Below are 23,785 nucleotides of genomic sequence, written 5' to 3'. Positions count from 1 at the left end.
GGCCAGGAGCAGAATTCTCTAATTATGAAAGCAGGTGTGTGTCCTTAGTGTATGTACGTGTGTGTATGTGAGGAGTGTTTGTGTGTGAGGAAAGAGGTATGTGTGTGTGTGTGTGTTAGGAGAGAGGTATGTGTGTGTGTGTCCCAGCAGCTGAACCCTCTCAGTGCCACCGGGTGTGCAGTGCTAATTAGCGGTTAGCGGCGTTCCTGAAGTGCCTCTCTGTCTGGTTGCCAATGATACTCTGGCTGGTACTCCTGTCATTACGTGGACACACACACATACACGCTCTCCTCATACACTCCCACATACTCTTCTCTTTCCTCAAACACACACACACACACTCTCCTCTCTCCTCACACACACACACATACAAACTCTCCTCACAAACACACACACACACACTCTGGCAATGGCCCTCTTCTCAGGTATTCTCAGCATTCTCCACCAACAAAGACCTCACTACAGCTATTATGCTGCCTGTGGTGACCAGGGACATGAGCATTCCTGGCCCGCTGACCTTCATGACCCCCCAGGCTGCCTGTGCCTCCCTGCCCCAGGAGAGGGTGCGTGTCCTGGGCATGCTGGCACGCCGCCTCCCTTCTGGTCAGGAGGAATGTCAGCCATAGGGGACAGGACACAGAAGAGAAGAGGGGATGAGAAGGAGAGGGGATTGAAGCATCTGCTGAAAGAAGAATGGAGAAGCGAGGAGGAATGGAGGGAGAGAAGCGAAGAGGGCAGGAGAAGGAGAGGGGATGTGACATGTTACAGATGTCGAGAGAGAAGGAGAAATGGAGAGAGGAGGGAGAGGAGTTTGGAGAGAAAGGGGAAAAGGGGTTGGGGAGGGAGAGGGAGAGATGGATAAAAGCAATGCAAGAGGGTGGACAGTGGAAGACGGGGAACGAATGGAGTGAGGAAGGTGAGGATGGGGATAGAGGGGTGGTAGGAGAGAGAGGAGAAAAGAATGGAAATAATCGAGACAGATTCATCCCACACAGTGAGTTAGGAAGAAGGGGATGATGAAAGGAGGTAGTGATGTGAGGGGAGAGGAGGGAGAGGAGAGGAGGAGGGGAGGAGGACTAGATGAGGCTCGGAGAGGAGGAGGCATTGAGCTACCATGACTTTCTAGCTGCGTTCCTCTCGTCAGACTCTTTGTCCTGCCCGACGACCGGCTTCTGTGGAAAATCCAATATCAAATTTCTAAACCAATGAAAAAGGGCTTCTTAAACTAAATGTTCCCTTTTCATGCACAGCTTGGACTGTTTTATCTCTCTGTCCATCTCTCCCTCTCTCTCCTTCCCTCCTTCCCTCCCTCCCTCTCCTTCTCTCTCTCTCTATCTCTCTCTGTCTCTCTTTCATAGCAGTGGACAGGTGAATGAAAGGAAGTAAACAAGGCAGTCGCTCTGCTATGAGGTTGTAATAATCTTACTCTCAACACCTGTTGGACTGATAAAAGCTTCCTTCGGTTAATGCAGTTGTAGGGGTGTGTGTGAGTCTCTGTGAGTGAGTGTGTGGATGGTGTGTGTGTAGATCTGTGTCCGTGTCCAAAGGTCCAGGCAGATGGGTTTGTGGGATGATATTCTGGCCTGATGACCTTCCAATGGGTGTGTGTGTGTGTGTGAGGTAAGTGAGTGTACGTGTGAGGGTTTGTGTCAGCTGCGTATGTGTGTGTGACTGGTGAGTGCATGTGTATGTCAGGTGAATGTATGTGTGTGAGTGTAGGTGTGTGTGTAAGGCGGTCTGTAATTGGTCAGCAGTCACAGCCCATTACTAGTGACACCGGCTGCTCCTATCACCAAGGCGATAAGGGATGTCACTGAGGAGAGGGGTAAAAAGAGAGAGAGAGAGAAAGAGAGAGAGAGAGAGAAAAAGTGGAGAGACAGAGAAAGAATGGTTACTGTCCCGTTCTCATGTTTTTTCTTTCTCTCTCTCAGACACACACACACACTCTTAACACACACACACAAGTGGAAGAAGAGGAGGGGGAGGGGGGGAGGGGGGAGGGGGGAGGGAAGTAGTAGGAGGAAGAGGGGGTGAAAAAAGGATATGTTGTTATTCATTTGACATGTTGTGAGAGTCTTGTAGGTGTGTGTGTGTGTGTGTGTGTGTGTGTGTGTGTGTGTGTGTGAGTGTGAGAGAGAGAGAACCAGTGAGACAGAGGCAGATCAATACTGTGACAGAGACAGGGACAGACGGGTCCATTGACATTCACAGTTGGTGTGTAGGATAGATGAGAGTGAGGCAGATCGGGGGGAGACTGTCCCCCTGGTCCCCCAGGACAGCCCCCCTGGGCTGGGTAAGGTTAGCAGTGTGCTGGGTCCCTCGCTCCATGCTCTGGTTGAATTATAGATGTGTAGTGTTTGACAGACAGATGAGCCTCAGTCTTCCATTATGGATTAGATGTGTTATCCTTTCTCCTATAACCTGAATATTCTCTCACTCTCTTAAACTTCCTCAGTTCCTCCATTTTTCCTATATTTATATATCTCCCCCCCCCTCTCTCTCTCTCTCTTGCATATTAAGAAGGGTTTCTAATGTCTAGGATGGTGTCATTTAACCTGACTCCCCAGATGGTTGTAACACATAACCATCCGGAAAGTCGTCCTTGGAAACTGTTTGGAAAAGGGCAGGCACTTTCAAAAAATACTTGGCAGGTGATTGGATTAATCATCCGTCTATCACGGGCTAACTTCAACCACCCATAGCTGCCAGTAGTTCCTCATAGGATGTTGATTGGTCCAAATAACTATGGTTCAGGCACAAATGAGTAACTAGGAGCGTGGCAAGATGGATTCTCCCGTTGTCATGATCTCGAGAATCCAGCTGTCTCGCAATGGTTAGGTGTAGCTGGTGGGTATCTGGCAGTTTTCACTGCCCAACAAAGACTTAAAAATCGACCTCTCTGTCCTTTCTTTCTTTGTGTGTAGACAGAGATAGTGTTTGTCCTTTATAGAGAGAGAGAGAGAGAGAGAGAGACACTCTGTATGGTTATTAATAGGATAACCATATGTGGGAGCGACATCAATCCAAAACTACAAGAATGAGTGTGTGTGTGTGTGAACAAGGGGCTGTGGTTGTTTGTGTGTGTCTGTCCTGCCAGTTTGTGTATAGAGAGAGAGAGAGAGAGAGAGAGAGAGAGAGAGAGAGAGAGAGAGAGAGAGAGAGAGAGAGAGAGAGAGAGAGAGAGAGAGCGAGAGAGAGCGAGCGAAAAGGAGAGAGAGAAAGAGAATGTGTGTGTTTGGTCCTCCAACAGTGTCTGATTCAGGTCTGTCTTGTTGTTAGATCTGTAGATTCGCAGACAGTAGTGTGTACCCAGGGTATGCTACGACACACTGCTTCAGGCTCTGAAACACGCACACACACCTACACACATGCACACACACAATCTCTGTCTTTTTCTCACACACACACACTCACACCAAGTCTATCTCTCACAAACACACTCCTTCTCTCTCACACACCTGTACCTCTCTTTGGATTGGTCCTGTGTGTGTGTGTGTGTGGAAGCACTGTTTGGATTGATTGGATAGATCTCCAGTTACATCTTAGAGGATAATGTGTTTGTATGTGTATGTGAGGAACTAAGATGCTCCTACAGTTGGGGACACCTGACTATACTATTCAGATGGGGAGGTGTGTGAGTGTTTGTGTGTATACACTTGTTGGCCTTATATAGGCAGTAGAGTAGAAGGATAAATAGAGAGTAAGACAATTGTGTATGCTAAGGTTTGCTAATGAAGCAACAGTGTGAAGCAGATGAAGACCAGGAAGTGGAGCCCACATGCCTTGTCACTCCCTTCCGTCAAATTGGTACAGCCAGGGCTGACATTGTCATGAGGGAGGTGACAAATTAGGCTGTCAGAGACCTTCCCCCAAGCTCTGGTCCCACCCTGACACACACACACACATGCACCCACGCAAAGACACACACACACACACCCTCACATGCGCACACACACATTCACAACCACACTCACTCATTTCTATCAGCATGCGTGGTGCGTAACTACAGATGTGGATGGATGTTTTGATCGACTCATTACTCAGAAAGAGGGGTAGAGAGAACAAATAAACAGAACAAGAGATGGAGGGATAGAGAAGGATGGAGAGAGGGAAAGGGGGAGATAGGGATGGAAGGATAGAGATAACGAGATGAAGGGAACAAGGGATGGAGGAACAGAGAGAGGGATTAAGAAAACAGGAGATGGTCAAGGAGAGGTGGTAGGAAGCAAAGGATGAAGGGAAAATGGAGGGATAGAGGTAGAAAAGCCATGGAGATGAGGATGGAGAGAGGCATGGAGGGAGGAGAGTCCCCTTTTACCCTCTCCACTGTGTTTCATCTCTCTTTCTCCCTAGGTTTTTAATCTCTTCTCTCCTGGGCACATTTTCTTTCTTAACACTCTATCACACTCACATACACACACACATGTACAGGCCCATCCCCCCTCTACATTACAGGCTACCTGTCTGTTTTGGATGATTTATAGACTCTCTACTCTGTTATTTTTGGCCCAATTATTCTTTCTTTCTTTCTATTCCTTTCTTTCTCATCTTCTCTCTGTCTATTCTTACTCCCACCTTTTTACTCCTCCACCTCTCTCTGTGTCTCTGTCTTTCTGTCTCTTTCTCTCCATCTCTCTCACTTTCTCTTTCCCCCTCCCTCCCTCTCTCTCTTTCTCTATCTCTTCCCGCCTCTCTCTCTCACTCCCCCTCACTTTCTCTCTCCCCTCCCCTCCATCTCACACACACCAAGACCCCTACAGGAAGGCAAAGAGCAGTACATCCAGCTACATCCTCATGACCACATGAATGATACACACACCATTCAGCCCTCCTCTGGGCCAGGCCGCCTAAGCAGGCCTGGAGAGAAGGATGGAGAGACAAGATGAAAAGAAGAGAGAGAGACATGACAAGTTAAAGACATGAAGAGTGATAGGCAGATGAAGAGAGGAGGGAGGAAGAGTTTCCGGAGGGGGGGGGGGGGACCCAGCTAGCACTAGTCTCTCTAGTGAGCTCTGCAACAAAACCTTTTAACAACCTCTGGGTCTCTCCCTCCATCTCTCTCTCACGCTCCCCCTCTCTCCTCCCTCTCTTTCTCTATCGCTATATCTGTCTCTCTCTCCTCTCTCCATATATATATATATATATCTTAATCTCTTTATGCTTTATATCTTTATCTTTTACACATAATTAACTCAGCAACTTTCTTCTGTTTTGTTTCCCCTCTCTCTCTTATCTTCTTGCACACTCTCTCTTTCACAAAACTTAGTTTCCAAGCAACCTGTCCAGAGAAAGTTATAAACAGAAAGGGAAAATGAGAGAGGCTGGGAGAAAGTGAGACAGAAAGACAGAGAGGCAAATGAGAAAAGGACAGAGAGAGAGGTCTGATGATCCATTTGCAGAAAGGCAATATAACGACTGAGAGGAAACAAGATTTCAGGATATGACATGGTGATGACATAAGGGCGAGCTGATTGGATGAGCTTACCAGAGGAGGTGACGATGAGACAAGCCTTGCTGACCTATAGGCTGAGGGGTCAGGGTTTGTGAAGGGAAAAGTTGAGTGACGAAGAGACAAATCAAAACATTTCAAAAAGCTTTCTCTCTCTTTCTCTCCTCCACTTCTCTTCCTCCTCTGTCTGCCACCTCTGAGGGCTTGTGTGTTAACATGGTTCTGAAGTTATTACACACTCTCTCAGAGTGTCAGAGGAGAAGAGAGAGAGGAGAGAGAGAGAGGGGAGAGGGGAGAGAGGGGAGAGAGAGAGGAGAGAGAGTGGAGAGAGAGGAGAGAGAGAGGAGAGAGAGGGGAGAGAGAGGGGAGAGAGAGAGGGGAGAGAGAGGGGAGAGAGAGGGGAGAGAGAGGAGAGAGAGAGGGGAGAGAGGGGAGAGAGCAGGGAGAGATAAATACACACAGAGGAGGGACGTAGACAGAGAAAGAGATAGAAAGTGGGAGAGAGGATCAAGATGAGAAAGAAAGAAATAGAGAGAGAGAAGAGAGAGAAAAACAGAAAGAGAGGAGAGATAAAGAGAGAGAGAAGCAGCATTGTCTCCAGGGTCTTTAACAAGTAGAACCTCCCACTGATCCATCTGCTAGCTCTCCCTGTGTCTCTCCTCCTCTCCCTCCCTCCTCCCTCTCTTTTACCCACTGGTTACTCCTTCTCCATCTCTCCCTCTCCTCTTTCTCTCCACCTCTATCTGTCCCCTAACTCCTCTCAAAGGGGCGTTTATGTGCGCGTGAGTGCAGGTGTGTGTATGAGCGTGTCGGAGCAGGTGTGTGTGTGTGTGTGTATGAGAGACAGAGAGAAAAGGGATGAATGATTTTGCCCAGTCTGTTCGACCGTGTATTCAACTTGATGCTCAGCATGGCTGACTTTGCGTCTCTGCGTCAAGTGTGTGATGAGCGACGCTCGGACTCTGATTGGTTCTTGCGGAGCAGTCGTCCGTTGGTCAATAGTAACTAATTGTCATGGAGGAGATCTTTCAATTGGTCGCTGCTCATGGAGATATAGGCTGTTAATATGAGATATCATGCATATGTAGGTAATATCAAATCAAATTGTATTTGTATAGCCTTTTATACAAGCAATGTCACAGAGGCCTACACCAACCACAAACCCTCAAAGAAGACAAGGAGAGCAGAAAAACTAAAACAATTGTGAAAAATGAGTTAGATAGACAGGAAGAGACTATGAACTCTGTGTGGCCCATCACAGGAGGCCGATGTCCACGTTGGCAACTTGGTCCAACATTGGCAGACCGGCGACCGGGCAGATGTTGACAGCTTCTGTTACTGTAGCCTTAAACAGACAGTGTCGGCCTCCCTGATGTAAACAGGAAGTCCGTTCCAGAGGAGAACAGCTTGATGTGAGATATGTCATGCATATGTCATTAAAGTGAGATATGTCCATACAGATGCGTTTCCATGTCAAGATGTGCTCATCTGTAGGTAATAAGATGTCATTCATATGGCACTGACAGACAGTCCCAAAGTGAACTCATGTATTTAAAATCTTGTCATCTCAAACACCCAAGTACACACCAATGTTAACATACAAACACACATATGCTTACATGCGCGCATGGTGTTAGTAGTACATCAATACTATGTTATTAGTCCAGTATTTTATTTCTGTTTCATAGATATGGTGTCAGAGAGTGTCCATGAGTTGAGAAGGTAGGGGAGAGTCATAATTCATGAATGCACATAACACACACTCACACACATGCAGATACATCTCTCACACACACGCACACACACACACACACACACGTGTTAACACGCAGAGAGACACGCATTATCCCGACGCTGTGTTGGAAAAGAGCAGTAATTAGACCGTAGATATTCTGGGTTAAATACTGATCAGTGGGATCTGAGTGTGATCTGTGTGTGTGTGTGTGTGCGTGTGTGCGTGCTTTGCCATCCTGCTCAGCCTGCCGCATGCTGCTGCCGCCTGCAGTTTCCATGGAAACGCCGGAGCCCATCTTGGTCTCCATGGAAACGGTTGGATGGCACCCAGCTCTACTGTAGTAAAGAGTATGAAGAGGAGGAAGGAGAGAGGGAGGAGGAGGAGGAGGAGGAGGAAGAGGAGGAAAAGAGAGAAAGAGAATGGTATGAGGGGAAGAGAGGAAGGAGGTAGATAAGGGTGGGAATAGAGAGGAGAGGAGGAAGAGTTGGAGTGAAAAAAAGAGGAGAAGGAGGTGGTGGAAAACGGAAAAGGGGGAGTAGTTTTATCCGGACGTTTTAACTTTAGAATGATGAGATGTTGACTGTTCTAGAGCTCTCTAGTTCTAGAACCAGGTAGAACTTTCTAGAACTAGAACCTGTTCGAGCTCTCTCGATCTCGAACAGTGGTAGAACTCTCTAAATCTAGAGCATGGTAGGATGATGTTAATCTAGAACCTGTTAGAACTCACAGGACCTAGAACTGGAGATGAGGATAGACGGACAGGGAAGGGGAGGGGGGAAGGAGGAGAGAGGGAGGATGAGAGAGGAGGAGGATAAGAGCCTTAGTTGTGAGGGTGAACTCATCTATGGTGATTGTGGAGGAAGGTTTCACGTGCAGTGTGTTTGTGCAGCATGCAGCGTTTAGAGTGGGTGGTGTGTGTGTGTGTGTGTGTGTGTGTGTGTGCGTGCGTGTGCGTAGGCTCCCTGTAGTCTCTTTTAGCTTTAGAATAGCGACCTGCCCTCACCAACTTCCACAAGCTCATGCAATTAATTGTTAGTGTGTGTAAGCTCATGCATGTGTGTGTGGTAGCGAATGAGCAGTTCCATCTTTTTAAGAAATACACACATACTACACATGCTCTCACACACACATACACCCCCCTATAACACCCCCACACATATACAAACACACACACACACACCCAGACCTCCAGGAGCTAACCGGCGCACTGGCTAATCCTGTTAGCGTGTCTAGCGTCAGAAGGAAGGTCAAATGAGACACGCCCTGCCTGAATGTCGATACTGTAATGTGATTGGCCCATGACTGATGGGCGGTTTTGTGGACCTATCAGAGCTAAGTGAATTAAGGTTCCCCTGTCAGACACTGGAATCATTAACCACAACATAACTACACCCACAGCATCTGTCTCTGATCTGCCTGTCTATCTGCCTGCCTTTCTGTCTGTCTTTACCTGCCTACCTGTCTCCCTCTCCCTCCCTCCCCCCTCTCTCTCTTCCCTTTCTTCTCCCTTCTCCCTCCTCTTCTTCTAGTCTTCACAGAGCTCCACTGAGTCTGGATGTCAGCTGGAGACAGAGCAGAGCAGAGCAGAGCAAAGCAGAGCAGAGCAGAGCTGTGTGTGTGTGTGTGTGTGTGTCCATATGTGTAAGTGTGTACATACAAAAGTGTGAGTTCTGTGAATGTGTTGGAACTTGTGAATGTCTGTGTGTGTGTGTGTGCGTCTACCTCATCTTCGGTTGACTTCTGCCCCCAAACCATAGATTGATCTCAGAGTGTGATGAGAGTAATGATGTCACAGCTGAGCCCTGCAGCTAGACACTGTCATGACGCTGGAGACAGTCGGAGAGAGGGAGGGATTCTAAAGGCTGGGAAGTTCTATTGTTCAGAGTGCTGTGTTTTAGCAGGGCCAGGTTGGACAACCAAGCTGGATTATCTGATAGAGAACGTCTACCACTGAAAGGTGTGTGTGTGTGTGTGTGTCTCATCATGGATCAATGGAATGAGAAGGAGGGGAAAACGGATTTTCCGTTTTGGAACGATTCCTGGGTTTTCTTTGGCTGTTCTGGTTGTCTGGATATCTGGAGCACTGAAGTGTATGTGTGTGTTTGTGTGTGTCATCTCTGATTGTGTGGGTTTGGACAAGGGTGCTGTGTTTGTGGGAGACAATACCAAACGCCAGAATATAATGACAGGCTTTTGATCATTACTGTGTGTGTGTGGTTTGGCCACTGATCTGTAATGTGAGACTCAGACAGAGAGGCTAGTTGAAACCTCTATGGATCAACAGGATCCAACCACAGAGGAAAATCAGGCAGAGGAAATGTATACACTGTATACTATATATATACACATGCGCATACACGCACACCATCATTCTGTGCAAACCTGAATGAGTCTACATCCAGTAGAAATACTTGACTCTGAGACCTGCTCCAGCCTGCCGTTCCTAAAAACCTGCCCAGTCAGAGGAGATGTAGCTTGGCCTCTTTCTTTAATGGACGCCCTGGTCTGGGGCGGCCTAACACACCAGAGGTTGCAATATGTCAACTGTGGGGTTTTCAATCCTCACATTCGGATGACAGTTTCCCATGTTTTCCACCTAAAGAGGGGGGGCCCCAGTACTTCCCCCTCAGTGAGCCAATCAGAGTTTTACTTCCTGGGTGAAGCCCCCGCCCCCAGGGTATTACATCAACGCACCTTTATATAGCTCCAGCCCCCAGACCCTCAGCGTGCCGGAGCAGTGTTCCCAGGGAAGACACTCGGTCGCTGGGGAGACGACCTGGAAGCCCCCCCTGTCCCAGTCCCAGCCCCGGCCCTGGGAATGGAGCTCTCTGGAGGGGGCTGGGGGAGAGGTGGGGCTGCAGCTGCTCACTGCCCTACGAGAGAGGAGTCTGTGTGGGCTAGGGGAGGGACTGGGGGAAAGAGAGACTGAGAGAGGAGGGGGAGGGTTGGGTGAGGAAGGGAGGGACACTGGCTGGGATTTTTGGGGGGGGTATTATGATGGCACCCTGTTTGTGACATCACTCCATGTGCACACATAAACATACATACACGCACACACATACAACGGTCATCCCAGGACAATTCCCATGAATCCAGCTGGCTGGGGTCATCACCATGGGAACAAGCCCCATGGCACTCTGGGATATGAGGGAGGAGAGAGGGAGACGTAAAAGAGGGAGAGAGAAATGGAGAGAAGAAAATGATGAAGAGAATGAGAGGAGAGGAGGGTACATTTAGACAGAAGCAGGAAGTAACCTAATCTGCTAAATAATCACAATACACCACAGCATCAACTACACTAACAATACACACTGACCAAAGAGCTCCTGCAAAAACAGTCCCAGGAATAAAAAATACCAGAAAAACTGTTTCCCAGAGAAAAAGTCTATCGGAGAAACAGTCTGCCCAGTGTCAGGGACTGAGGTGTAACAAGAAAAGCAAAAATTCGAGCAACAACAGTGCCCTGTGTTGATAAACCAACTAACCATGCTGGCTGGACGTCTGTCACTCAAGCTGGCACTGTGTGCTCCTGTATGAAACAGCCCTCTCTCTCTCTCTCTCTCTCTCTCTCTCTCTCTCTCTCTCTTTCTCTTTCTCTCTCTCTCTCTCTCTCTCTCTCTCTTTCTCTCTTTCTCTCTTTCTTATTCTCTATCCTTCTGTATGTCAGGATTTATCTAAATGTGTGTTAATTTTCTTAGTGTGTATCTTAGTTTGTGTGTGTGTGTCTATGAGTCACCAGTCCTGAAGAGAAACTGGGCAGACCCATCATATGACAACCCACGAGGCCTCCCCCTCCATCAGAGCAGGTGGTTGGGTCCGGAGGGCATGACACCCAGGGTAGCGGAGGCGGGAGAGTCCATAAACACACAAAGGCGGGGGTGTTCCCCAGGGGTACAGGCAGAGGAGGCTGAGTGTATATATGTATGAAGCATATGTGTTGCAAGCTGGGATTTATGTGTGGCATTTAGCGAAAGTCTTCTGCAAGACATGTTTGTGTGTGTGACCAGAGTGCATGCGTGTGTGAGCGCATGGGCATGCATCTGGTGTGTGTGTGTGTTTGGCACGATGTTATTGACTTTGCTCTTAATCAATTATATCTGTGAGGATGAGTGATGAGTGTACTACTACAGACGAGATGTTCTCTCCTTCTAGAACATCTACTGTAGAACATGTTCCTGCCTCAAAGAACTCCATCTACATCAGGTCAATGTTTTTATTACTGCTGATGCAATCACTAAGACAATATCCTGACGTCGCCTTTTCTCCGCTCTCTCTCTCTCTCTCTCTCTCTCTCTCTCTCTCTCTCTCTCTCTCTCTCTCTCTCTCTCTCTCTCTCTCTCTCTCTCTCTCTTTCTCCCCCTCTCTCTTTCTCTCTCCCTGTCCTCCCTCTCCTTCCCCCACCCTTCTCCCTCCTGCTCTCCCCCTCTTTGTAGGAGCGTGTGGAGTACCTGTTCCTCATCATCTTCACAGTGGAGGCCTTCCTCAAGGTCATAGCGTACGGTCTCCTCTTCCACCCCAACGCCTACCTGAGGAACGGTTGGAATCTGCTGGACTTTATCATCGTGGTCGTGGGGTGAGTGATGGAGGGACTTCCACAATACCGACACGCCAGGGATACCACGGAAACATCTAGTGTCTCTGTCTCTCTCTTCCTCCTCCTCCTCCTCCTCTTCTTTCTTCTACCCATGCCCTCGGCCTTATGTCACTGTATTTACCCTGTCTAAAGGCTGAGTGTGTGTGTGTGAGCGTGGGTGTGTGTACAGCAGGGGCGTGTCATGCTAGATTAGCCTGGGTTCTCAGAGGAGAGCTGGTGCGTGTGAACGGAGACCTAGAGGGAGGGGACGGATACATTCACTGCCCCAGGTGTCACGTAATGGATGACAGCGTACACACCTCATTACCACACGCATACACACGCACACACACACACACACACACGGCTTGTGTCCACACACCCCATCCCTTATCTTACAGTGCAGAGACTTGAGTCTCTGTGTGTAAAGTGGTGTTTACTTTCAGCACGAGTTGAACCTGCAACCTCAGCTAATGTCTCAAGGAGCCGTGACAGGTGGTTGTCATAGTGATCAGATTATGACCTAACTGTGGTCACGTGGTTACCATAGGGATCAGAGTACGATCTGACCGTGGTCACGTGGTCGTCATTTGTCATCCCTGACACAGATTGATCATTATAAGAGGACAAGGGATCTCACACACATCAAATACACACAAAGATTATGCAGTAAACTGATTAGGTGTGCTTGATAGTGATTGTGTAGCTCTTTTCTCTGCAATTCAGCAACCTGCAGCATCTGTTCACTGTTGGTTTGTGTGTATTTGTGTGTATCTGCGTGTGTGTATATATTGTGTATGCGTGTGTGTATATCATGTGCGTAGTGTGTGTGTCAAAGCATGTATATTGTGTGTTTGTGTGTGTAAATTGTGTCTCTGTGTTTGTATATATTGTGGGGATGTGTACATCTTGTGTGCATGAGTGCTTGTGTGTGTGTGTGTGTGTGTGTGTGTGTGTGTGTGCCCTGGCCTCAGTGGGCCTCAGTGTGCCCTGGCCTCAGTGCCAGCTGTGTGCTGTGGAGCATGTGCGAGGGTAATTACACAATAAATGTGCGTTGACGTTAATGCGGTGGAAAATTCTTTAATTGAGCGTGTGTGTGAGGCGACTAGGCCATCATAGACCCCAGACCTACCCGCCCAGACCATGCTATGCCCTGGAGCACACACACATCGCCATCATCTCGACTGTTCATTCATATTAGCTATTACAAGCTGAACAGGGCAGGCTCCTTTTCACCCTGCGGACACACGCACACACACCCGCACACACACACACGTCCCTGGGCTGGCATCAGTGAGACAGTGCCCCTGGCATGACCAAGGCTATTAAGGCTTTTAAACTGGCCAGCAATGCCACAACTAGTCACCCTCTCTCATCTGGATCACACACCCTCCTCTCATCCCCCTTTCTCTCCTCTTCTCTTCTCTCCTTCCCTTCCCTCCTACTCCTCTCCTCTTTTTCCCTCGCCTCCCCTCTCCTTTATTACATTTTTCTTAGTCTTTCGACTTTCCTATCCTCATTTGTCTTTGTGTGTGTGTCTGTGTGTGTGTCTGTGCATGTGTGTCTCTTTGTGTGTGTGTGTGTGTGCGTGTGTGTGCGTGTGTGTGTCTGTGCGTGTTGCCTTGTCTGAGGGGGACATAAACCAGTGTGACACCGTCGTTATTGTTTACCGGTAAAGTGACCCGTCTACCGGCAGCCCATCGTTTCCTTTTACTGAACACTGATGAAGGAAAGCACACACGCCTACACACAGCCAGGTACACACACACAGACACACACTCACTGTAGCCGCCACAGAGAGACACGGGGCTGTGATGCGTGCCACACAGGGGACTCAGAGACAGAGGACAGAGAAGGAGCACTCAAGTGTGTTAAATTATCCAAAGAAATCGTCAACAAACAAAAACCCAAATTGTCAATTGAAATGCTACTGTTGGACAGAAATACTTTTGCTCTCACTTAGCTCTCACTTTGCCTCTCTCTCTCTCTCTGGGAGCGCTGGGCAGGCTCTGGGAGCGCTGGGCAGACTCTGGGAGGGCTGGGCAGGCTCTGGATCTCTGGAGATGTGGCATTCCACACACACACGTACAGGCGCACACACACACATGACCGTTACTCTTCATCCTGATCTTTCAGATGGATTTCAAATCTAAAGAAGATGGAACATTAGACAGGATTGCTTCTCTCACCATTTGTGTGCCGTTCTATTCTTGTGTTCTGGCAAGGCCTTGGCCTCATTGCTATCCTCCTGGTCCCCATTGACAGCCTTTGTCAGTGTGACAGTCGTGCTGAGATGAGCTGTGCGTTCCATATTGAAAGAGAAGGCGGGGGCAGCCTTGATGGCTCTTATAGACTGGTGTTCGAATGCAAATCACGTTCATCACGGGCCATGATCGCTCTGGAGAAACATAGGACAGCTTTTATGAGACGGAGAACACAATCAGGATGGGGGGGGGGGGGGGGGTGATGGTCAGGCTGGTCTTTGAGGTTCTTTCCAGCTGTCGTTCACCAATCTCTTCACTTTTTCTGTTTCTCTCCGTCCCCTCTCAATCCTCTTTCGTGTGTCCCCTTTGACCACCCTGCTCTCCCTCTCCCTACCTCACCCTTTCTCTCTCAATCCCTCCATCAGTTTCTCTCCTCTTGCTTTCTCGATCGCCCTCCCTCTCTCATACTCTCTCTGTCTCTCTCCTCTTGCTCTCTCGATCGCCCTCCCTCTCTCATACTCTCTCTGTCTCTCTCCTCTTGCTATCTCCCCACTTCCTCCATCATTCCGCTGTCTTTCTCTCTCTGCTTGAACTCTCTCTCCTCTCCTTCTCTTTCCCCATTTCGGGAGGGCGGATGGAGTCGCGGACCGAAAGTGTGTTATCGTCTTATCAGTGTTTGTACAGGAAGTGTGTGCACAAGACGTGTGTGTGTGTGTGTGTACGTGCCAGAGTACATACAGGAAGTGTGTGTACAGGAAGTGTGCGTATATGTACAGTGTCACCCTCAGGTGGATTGATGAGGCTGTAAGACGTTGGACAGATGGCAGCACCATTAGAGGATGAGAGGACTCCTGTACTGCTGAGCGCACACACACACGCGCACACACACACACACACACACTCACCTTGATGAATCAACATAATTGCTGCTTGTGCTTCTGTTCCCATTCTACACATCTGATCTGTAGTACGTTGTACCTGTGTGTGTGTGTGTGTGTGTGTGTGTGTGTGTGTGTGTGTGTGTGTGTGTGTGTGTGTGTGTGTATGTGTGTGTGTTATGGAAATTAGGGGCCAGTCATTCCTTGTGGGTGCTTTCCATATGTATGAGTGTGTACCTGCTGTCTGACCAACTGTAGGCATGCCCTTCATCTCTGGACACACACACACACAACCTTGTGCACACATATACACACACCCATCACGGAGGCAGTAAGCACATATGTTCTGACTGTTTCTGGAGGGAAACATGTCAAACACTAAGTAACAGGATAAGAAGAGTGAGGAGTTTTTGTGAAAGAGGTGTGTGTGTGTTTTTCTGTCTGTGTGTGTACGTGTATATACATGTGTGTGTGTGTGTGTGTCATCCCAGCAGTCTCAGCCTTCAGAGATGAATACATCCCTCCTGCCATCCTTTTATCCCTCCCTCTCTATATGCATCTCTTTCTCTCTCATTCTCTCTCCTTCCCTCTCTTCAATCCTTTTTTCTTATTCCTTCCCTCTCTCCGCCCCTCTCTTTCTCTCTCTCTCTCTCTCTCTCTCTCTCTCTCTCTCTCTCTCTCTCTCTCTCTCTGAGGGAGTAATTGGGTTGTGATTCTCTCTTCTACTAATGTTCAGACGCTGAGTGGTCAGGTGGCTGAAGACAGAGAAGTGGAGAGAGAGATGTTTTTGATGAGAAGAATTCTTTTCAAGTAGTCATTCCATCTGTGCTAATTGATAATTCTCCGTATCTAATGCGCTGCTGGCCGGCCTTTGAGCCGAGCTCTTTACAGAATGTTATTGTGCTAGGGAGGGATGGAGAGAGAGAGAGAGAGAGAGAGAGAGAGAGAGAGAGAGAGGGAGGGAGGGAGGGAGGGAGGGAGGGAGGGAGGGAGGGAGGGAGGGAGGGAGGGAGGGAGGGAGAGGGAGAGGGAGAGGGAGAGGGAGAGGGAGAGGGAGAGGAGAGAGAGGAGAGGGAGAGGGAGAGGGAGAGGGAGGGAGGGCAAAGGATACAGAGAGAGGAGAGTGACCGCAAGAAGAGAAAGAGAGGGATACAGAGAGGAGAGAGAGAAGAGGGGAGAGAGAGAAAGGTTAAACTGGGTATATCCAGAAGTCATCCACTTGAAGTCATTCACTGGTTCTTAGTCACTTTTACTCTCCACTCATCGAGGATGGTGAATATGACGACGAAGCTGATGATGACGCTGGTGAAACTGTAACGATGAACAAACTGTTGTCTTTCTCCCTCCCCCTCTCTCGCCCCTCTCCCTACACCCCCACCCACCTCCCAACCCCATGCCCCGCAGGCTGTTCAGCGCCATCCTGGAGCAGGCCACTAAGGGGGACGGGGGGACCCCCATCGGGGGGAAGGCAGCCGGCTTCGACGTCAAGGCTCTCCGGGCCTTCAGAGTGCTGCGACCCCTACGACTGGTGTCTGGAGTTCCCAGTGAGTCACACACACACACACAGAGGCACACACACACACACAGGTAAAAACACACGCACACAGGCATAAACGCACACACATACACACAAATACACAGTGGACAGGAGAAAGGGGATTGGGGAGATTGTTCACGGATGGATAATCCATCTAGTGTGTGTGTGCGTGCGAGTGTGATAGAAACTCCCATCCCAAGGGAGCAGCTGGTGATATATCTGGTGGGATTGTGAGGAAATAGAATAAGAGATTAGTATCAGGACCTCTCCTCTCCTACTCTCCTCTTGCTCTCCTCTCATCTCCTGCTCTCCTCCTCTCCTCTCATCTCCTGCTCTCCTCCTCTCCTCTCCTCCTCTCCTCTCCTGCTCTCCTCTCATCTCCTGCTCTCCTCCTCTCCTCCTCTCCTCTCCTCCTGCACTACTCTCATCTCCTCCTCTCCTCTCCTCCTGCTCTCCTCTCATCTCCTGCTCTCCTCCTCTCCTCTCCTCCTCTCCTCCTCTCCTCTCCTCCTGCTCTCCTCCTCTCCTCTCCTCCTCTCCTATCCTCCTGTTCTCCTCTCATCTCCTGCTCTCCTCCTCTCCTATCCTGTGTGTGTGTGTGTTCTCAAGTTTGTCCTCCTCTCCACAGGTCTCCAGGTGGTGTTGAACTCCATCATCAAGGCCATGGTGCCCCTGCTCCACATCGCCCTGCTCGTCCTCTTCGTCATCATCATCTATGCCATCATCGGCCTGGAGCTCTTCATGGGCAAGATGCACAGGACCTGCTTCTACATCCAGAAAGAGGGCCACATGGGTGGGCAACACACATGCACACAAAGCACATGTCTATCCACACACCCACACTCCACACACATACAAGCACTGTACTGGCCACTTACAGGCACACGTACTGCACAGGTCCTATTGCAGACAAAAAGCCGGCGCCGTGCGCTCCTAACGGACGGCACTGCTCGGAGAACAGCACCGAGTGCAGCACGGGCTGGGAGGGGCCCAACGACGGCATCACCAACTTCGACAACTTTGCGTTCGCCATGCTGACGGTGTTCCAGTGCATCACCATGGAGGGCTGGACCGAGGTCCTCTACTGGGTGAGTCGCCTGCCACAACCATAAAGGAGCATTTCACTCAAAATCGTTTTTGAATTTGTATTATTTTCTTTATATATTTTTTTGTTCTGGAAAGAGAGAGAAATTTGATGGACATATTCAAAACTAAGAGGGAAGATTTGGAGTGAAATGTCCCTTCGGCTATCAGTGCCTCATAAGTGCTAGGTTGCTGTTCGGGAACATGTGGATACATGTTCCCGATGGGGGGTCAGATGGCTGAGCGGTTAGGGAGTCGGGCTATTAATCAGAAGGTTGCCGGTCCGATTCCCAGCCGTGAAAAATGACGTTGTGTCCTTGGGAAAGGCACTTCACCCTACTTGTCTCGGGGAGAATGTCCCTGTACTTCCTGTAAGTCGCTCTGGATAACAGCGTCTGCTAAATGACTAAATGTAAATGATACATCAGGATAACCACATTACTAGAAACCCAATCCTGATTGTGCATCTCGAACAATGATTTTGACAGTGACACACACACAAAGCAATAGAAGAGCTACTGTTTCCTCCACTCAGGCTCTGTGATTTGTGTGTGTGATGCGATACATGTGTGTCATGATCACACAGGAAAGTCAAGAGCCCATTTCCTGTTTGGGCTAGATGAGGACAGCCAATTAGAGAGCTGATAACAGATATGGATGACGTGGCTCGTGCCATTAGCCGCACTGCTCTCTCTCTCTCACACACACACACACACACACACACAACCATACAGTCAATACCACAGTGAAACACTTTGTTCCTATGTATCACACATCTACTCTTTCCCTCACACACACACACACACACACTCATGCTCTCATATTCCCCTTCCCACACACTCACTCTCTCTCACACACACACTATCACACACTCGGACACCTGAGGACATGACAGATAATCAACAACAGCTTGGCTGTTTAAAAACATCACAGAATGTACTCTGTAACCGAAGACTGGGAACAAAACTGGACGTGTCTGGAATCTGAAGGTTCTCGTTTAGAGGATATATAAACACGCACATGCACATAAACACACACACACACACACAGGTGCACACACACATACACACCGATTCCCTAACCGCTCAGCCATCTGACCCACGAGTACTACTATCTAATATATACAGAGAAGCTTTAACCTGTCGATTAACTCTCACACTCACACAAAAGTCACACACATTAATGTAAAGTAGCTGAGAAGGCACTTCTGCGGCACTGATAGATTCCGTTGATAGCAATCTGTTGTAATGCTGTCTGTATCTATGTGTCTGTCTGTCTGTGTGTGTGTGCGACTGCGTGTCTGTAGGTCTGTGTCTTCATGTATGTCTGTCTGTGTGTGTCTGTCTGTGTTTGTCTGTTTGTGTGTGGTGTGTTGTTTTTGTGTGGTGTGTGTGTTAGTGTAAAGTGGGAGGCTTACTGGCTCCACACCCCCTCTCTGTCTTTGCCTCGGCCTCTCTAGCTGGATCACACACACACACACACAGACATGGAGAGACATAGACCGACAGACACACAGGAACACACAGACACACTCATTTATTACTACACAAATAGCCACTTTGTGCCACTTAACTCTCAAGCATGCGGTCAAGGCCCTTATGAAGGGTGTGATGGATGCTGCAAGGTAGAAATACTTGATATTAGCGTTCTAATAGCCACAAAAATATCCACTATTTACACAAATACACCCTCACACCCTTGCGCACATACACACACACACACACACACACACACACACACACACACAGACATCCTTCTGGCTTTGCCACTGTCTGCCACCGCTCTTTTCTAACAACTGTATCACTTAATCTACTTGTTTGCTTTTTCCTCTCCTTCTTTAATCCCCCTGTCCTTCTCCTCTCCTGCTCTCCTGCTCTCCTGTCACCCCCCCCCTCCCCCTCTCTCTCCTACCCCTCTCCACCTCTCCATCTGCAGATGCAGGATGCTATGGGCTATGAGCTGCCCTGGGTCTATTTTGTCAGTCTGGTCATTTTTGGATCCTTTTTCGTTCTAAATCTGGTTCTGGGGGTGTTGAGCGGGTAAGAGTGTGTGTGTGTGTGTTTGTGTGTGTTTCCTATGTTGGACAAACAAACAACAAGACTCAAGGGGCAAGAGAAGGATAAGGGTTAGGAACAGTACCGTATGTTAATGCCAGTGCACCCCTCCCTTCATCCCTCCATCCCTCCCTCTGTCCATCTGCATTATGTTGATTCAGCCCAGAGTCCCTGTTGGGGGGAAGTGATGTCACTTCCTTTTAGAGCGAGCAGTTGTCTCCCTCTACGCTGGTGACTTCTAAGATAACTAGACTTTTATAGGCTGTCTCTCTCCCTCACCTTCCTTCACTTGACTTCTTTTTCTTTCACTCTCTGTCTCCTGTCTCTCTCCTGTCTTACTCTCTCCTATTTCTCCCTCACCTTCCCCATCTCTCTTGCTCTATCTATCCCCCCGCCCCCTCTCTCTCTCTTCCTCCCCCCTCTTTCCCTCTTTCTCTCTTTCCCAGCACCTCTCTCTCTCTCTCCCTATCCCCCTCCCGTTCTCTGTCTGTTGCTACTCTTTCTTTCTCTTCCCTTCTTTCCCCTCCTCCTCACCAGAACAGTCAGGGTTAGGGTAAGCTAGGGCCAAGCTGCCTCAAACCAGGTGATCCAGGACACTTGTCCTCTCTCTGGGATGCTTTCTTCTCCCGCTCTGAGACGGCAGCCCAGCAGGCCTGGTTCCTGCGGAGGGGGCAACAGCAGCAGGTGGTCCGTGTTCTGTTTTTACCCTGCCCGCCTGCAGACTCGGGGCTGAGTGGGGGAATTCATTATTCATACCCCAAGTTGACTCTCAGGTGGAAAAACCCACTTCCTGTTTGTTTTTTTGGAAGAATGTTGTCTGAGTTTCTGGGCAACCAGGCAGAAAGCAAGGTTATTACTGGACAGATGGGTGGAGAACTGCAGTAGAGGAAAAAAGATACAGGGCTGTCTAGTCCAGTTGAGCCCAGCAGAGTCTTGTTGCTTGCTAGTCCAGGTTGTTTGCTAACTTTCCCCACTCCTCCCCCCTCTCCTCTCCTCCTCTCCCCCTCCTACCCCCTCCTCTCCCCAGGTTAATGATGCTGTAGGGAATGGCTGGCCCTGGTTGTATTTTGTCACCCTAATCATCATAGGGTCATTCTTTGTGCTTAACTTGGTTCTGGGCGTGCTGAGTGGGTAAGAACCAGGGGTCAAGGGTCACTAAGGTCACCGAGCTTCCCTCTCTCAGCCTCCTCCTTCTCTCTCCCTCTTTCTCCTCTCTCCATCTCTACCTCCTCTCTCCATCTCTTCCTTCCTCCTCTTCTTCACATCTCTCTATCTTAGTTCTCCTCCTCCTCCTATCTCCATTTCTTCCTCTCCTCTACCTGTACCTCAGTTATAAACAGAGTCTTTGTCTGTGCGGGTGAAAGCGTCTCTACATCACAGAGAAAGGTTACTCCAACTCAGAGGCATTCTTCTCCTAATCCAGGCCTAGACTTTCTGCCGATGTCACACTGAGTCAGTTCCTCTATGGGCCTAGCACCCTTTAGTCAAGTTGAGCTTTACAGCAGGAGCCTGGTGCCTGTCTGGTGCCTGTCTGGTGCCGCACCGTGTCTCACTGTGGGTGTCCTTCTGCATCTCCTCGTCTCCGTCACTGTTGTCTCGCATGCTCATACACGCCATCACAATGATGACACCTCTCTCACTGGCCAGCTGGCGTGGTGACAGAGGTGGAGCATGAGAGAAAGATAGAGAGAGGGACAGGGAGAGGGAGAGCGAGAGCAAGAGGGAAAGGGAGAGGGAGGGGGAGAGGGAGAGGGAGAGGGAATAAACGGAGAGATACCAAGAGGGAAAGAGAATAAAGTAACCAGTACTTGAGCACAGGAGAGCCATCACCCAGATGAAGGGCCCTGGTTCCACATGAGGGCAGATGCTGGGATGCGTTATCGGATGACAGGCCTCATGTGTAGAGTCCGTGTCACTGGAAGTGGCCTGTAGGAGTTCAGACAGATCGGGATGAAGGAGGGAGCTGCAGTGAGCTGGGCAGGATGTGCACCAGTGCTGACTTGGACTGGATCTCTTGGACTTACAGCCAAGGGCCGGCAGCAACAGACCCAGCTAATGATGGAGTGTGTGTGTGTGTGTGTGTGTGTGTGTGTGTGTGTGTGTGTGTGTTTGGATGTTTTGCAGTGGGCACCAAGGGAGTGATGAAATTACAGCCCAGTATTGTTGATCACACACATACACACACACATTGATTTCCTCAAGTACCGACCAGGGAGGTAGTTTGTAGGCTCTGTTCCAACATTGTGAGGAATGGAGGGCACATACACATTTACACACATTCACACACACACGTACAATCCACACACTGTCTTTCACGTACACACAATACACACCTGCTTCTTTGAAGTCATTTCATAATATTGCATCATTTGAATGTGTTCTGTCATGAAGTGTTTGTGCTTTCCTGTTACTGTGACTGTTTCCTCTAATGCATGTGAGCTCTGCTCCTCCTCTCCCTCCCTCCCGCTGCATCTCCGTGATGAAGACTAACACTGTGTAACCACTGTTCTCTCTCGGGTCTGCCTGTCTGCCTGTCTGCCTGTTTCTTTCTCTTTCTCGCACTTTCGCTCTCTTTCTCTCTTGCTGTCCTCGCTCTCTCCCTTTCTTGCTCTCTCTCTTGTTCTCTCTCTCTCTTGCTCTCTCTCTCTCAAGTTATCTGTCTTGCTCTCTATGATGAATTGATTATCAAGATGATCAAATTGCTTCTATGGGTTTTCAGATTCTCTCTCTCCTTCTCGTTCTCTCCCCCCTTTTTGTCCCTCTGTTTCTGTCCATCCCTCTCCTCTTCTATCTCGCCATCCCCCCTATTCAATCCCTCCATCCCCCCTCTTCAATCCCTCCATCTTTCTCCATCACAACATCCCCCCTACATCCATCTTTTTCTCTCTCTACCTTTCAACCTCAATCTTTCAACTTCAATATCCACCATCCTTCCCTTTCTCCCTCCTTCCCTCTCTCCTTCCCTCTCTCACCTTCTACTTCCCTCCCATCCACCATCCCTCCACTCTACCATACCGCCATCCCTCCGTTCGGTCCCTCCCTCCCTCCAGAGAGTTCTCCAAGGAGCGTGAGAAGGCGAAGGCGCGCGGAGACTTCCAGAAGCTGCGGGAGAAGCAGCAGCTGGAGGAAGACCTGAAGGGCTACCTGGACTGGATCACCCAGGCAGAGGACATCGACCCGGAGAACGAGGAGGAGGGTCTGGATGACGACAAGCCACGCAACCGTGAGTACTGGTGAAGGGGAGGGGGGCACTGGGGGAGGGGCACTGAGGGAGGGGCACTGAGGGAGGGGGAGGACATGAGGCTGGGGATGGGGTGGCTGGGGGGAAAGGAGAACTGGGGAATGGGAGGAAGGGGGTAGTTCCTGGAGGATGGAAGGGTACTATGTTGGTTGTGTGTCTATGTCAATGTGTGTTGTGAGGGTGGAGATTTGTGTGGGGGTGTATTTGCTGGTGTGTGTATGTCTGTCCTGTGTGTGTGTGTGTGTGTGTGTGTGTGTGTGCATGTCATCTGTGTGTGTGTGTGTGTGTGTGTGTGTGTGTGTGTGTGTGTGTGTGTGTGTGTGTGTGTGTGTGTGTGTGTCTGTGTGTCTGTACCATCTGTGTGTGTGCGTGTGTGTGTGTGTCTGTACCATCTGTGTGTGTGTGTGTGCATGTATGTGTCTGTACTGTGTGTGTGTGTGTGTGTGTGTGTGTGTGTGTGTGTGACCAAGAGTAGCCAAAGATCAATAGCTCCAGTTATCAGTCCTGTCAGTCACAGCCATTGTCCCTGAATCATCTCCCCATCTCACACCTCACCTCACAGACTAGTCTTCTGTTCAGGGTAGCCTGCAGCTAATGCTAACATGTTCATGCTAATACACCATGCTAACACACTTGTGCTCACTAATTATATCATGCTAGCACACTTATTTTAACATGCTAATGGTTACTCTATCACCAGTCCCAGACCGCCCATAAGAGTTACTGTACACACAACTTTTACATTTTCTTAATTTAGCAGACAACTTACAAAAGTGAGTGTAGAAGGTTAATCAAGCACACAATCAAGGATATAAAGTCTTTCATTGGTCAGAGTCAAGGAACGGTCTGTATTTACCAGCACAGTACAAAGTAAGTGTTACTTGCATTTTCAGCCACATTTGGGACCCCAATGCCTCTGACTAATATACTTATGGAGTCAACATGGCTGATGTTTGCTTCATCAGAGCTTAGCAACAAACTGTCAACACGAAGACATTGCTTCTTACTAGCAAAATGTTTGCATATGCTTA

At 49.1% G+C, this 23,785-nt stretch overlaps 1 protein-coding gene across 1 annotated transcript in view; it reads left to right on the top strand.

Moving 5' to 3' along the window:
* The first annotated feature begins 470 nt into the window (after positions 1 to 470).
* cacna1c (calcium channel, voltage-dependent, L type, alpha 1C subunit) overlaps positions 471 to 23,785 on the top strand; it is a 62,147-nt gene continuing 38,832 nt past the window's right edge. Inside the window, exons 1-8 of the mRNA XM_067254996.1 lie at positions 471 to 615; positions 9,861 to 10,033; positions 11,618 to 11,757; positions 16,244 to 16,383; positions 17,005 to 17,169; positions 17,274 to 17,464; positions 19,395 to 19,498; positions 22,564 to 22,736. Coding sequence (XP_067111097.1) covers positions 471 to 615; positions 9,861 to 10,033; positions 11,618 to 11,757; positions 16,244 to 16,383; positions 17,005 to 17,169; positions 17,274 to 17,464; positions 19,395 to 19,498; positions 22,564 to 22,736 — 1,231 coding nt within the window. The remainder of the gene's footprint in view (positions 616 to 9,860; positions 10,034 to 11,617; positions 11,758 to 16,243; positions 16,384 to 17,004; positions 17,170 to 17,273; positions 17,465 to 19,394; positions 19,499 to 22,563; positions 22,737 to 23,785) is intronic.

Source organism: Osmerus mordax, chromosome 17 (genome assembly GCF_038355195.1).
Source record: "Osmerus mordax isolate fOsmMor3 chromosome 17, fOsmMor3.pri, whole genome shotgun sequence".
NCBI classification, from domain to species: domain Eukaryota; kingdom Metazoa; phylum Chordata; class Actinopteri; order Osmeriformes; family Osmeridae; genus Osmerus; species Osmerus mordax.
The sequence above is the reverse complement of the archived record's forward strand: the minus strand, read 5'-3'. Positions and strand labels throughout refer to the sequence as shown.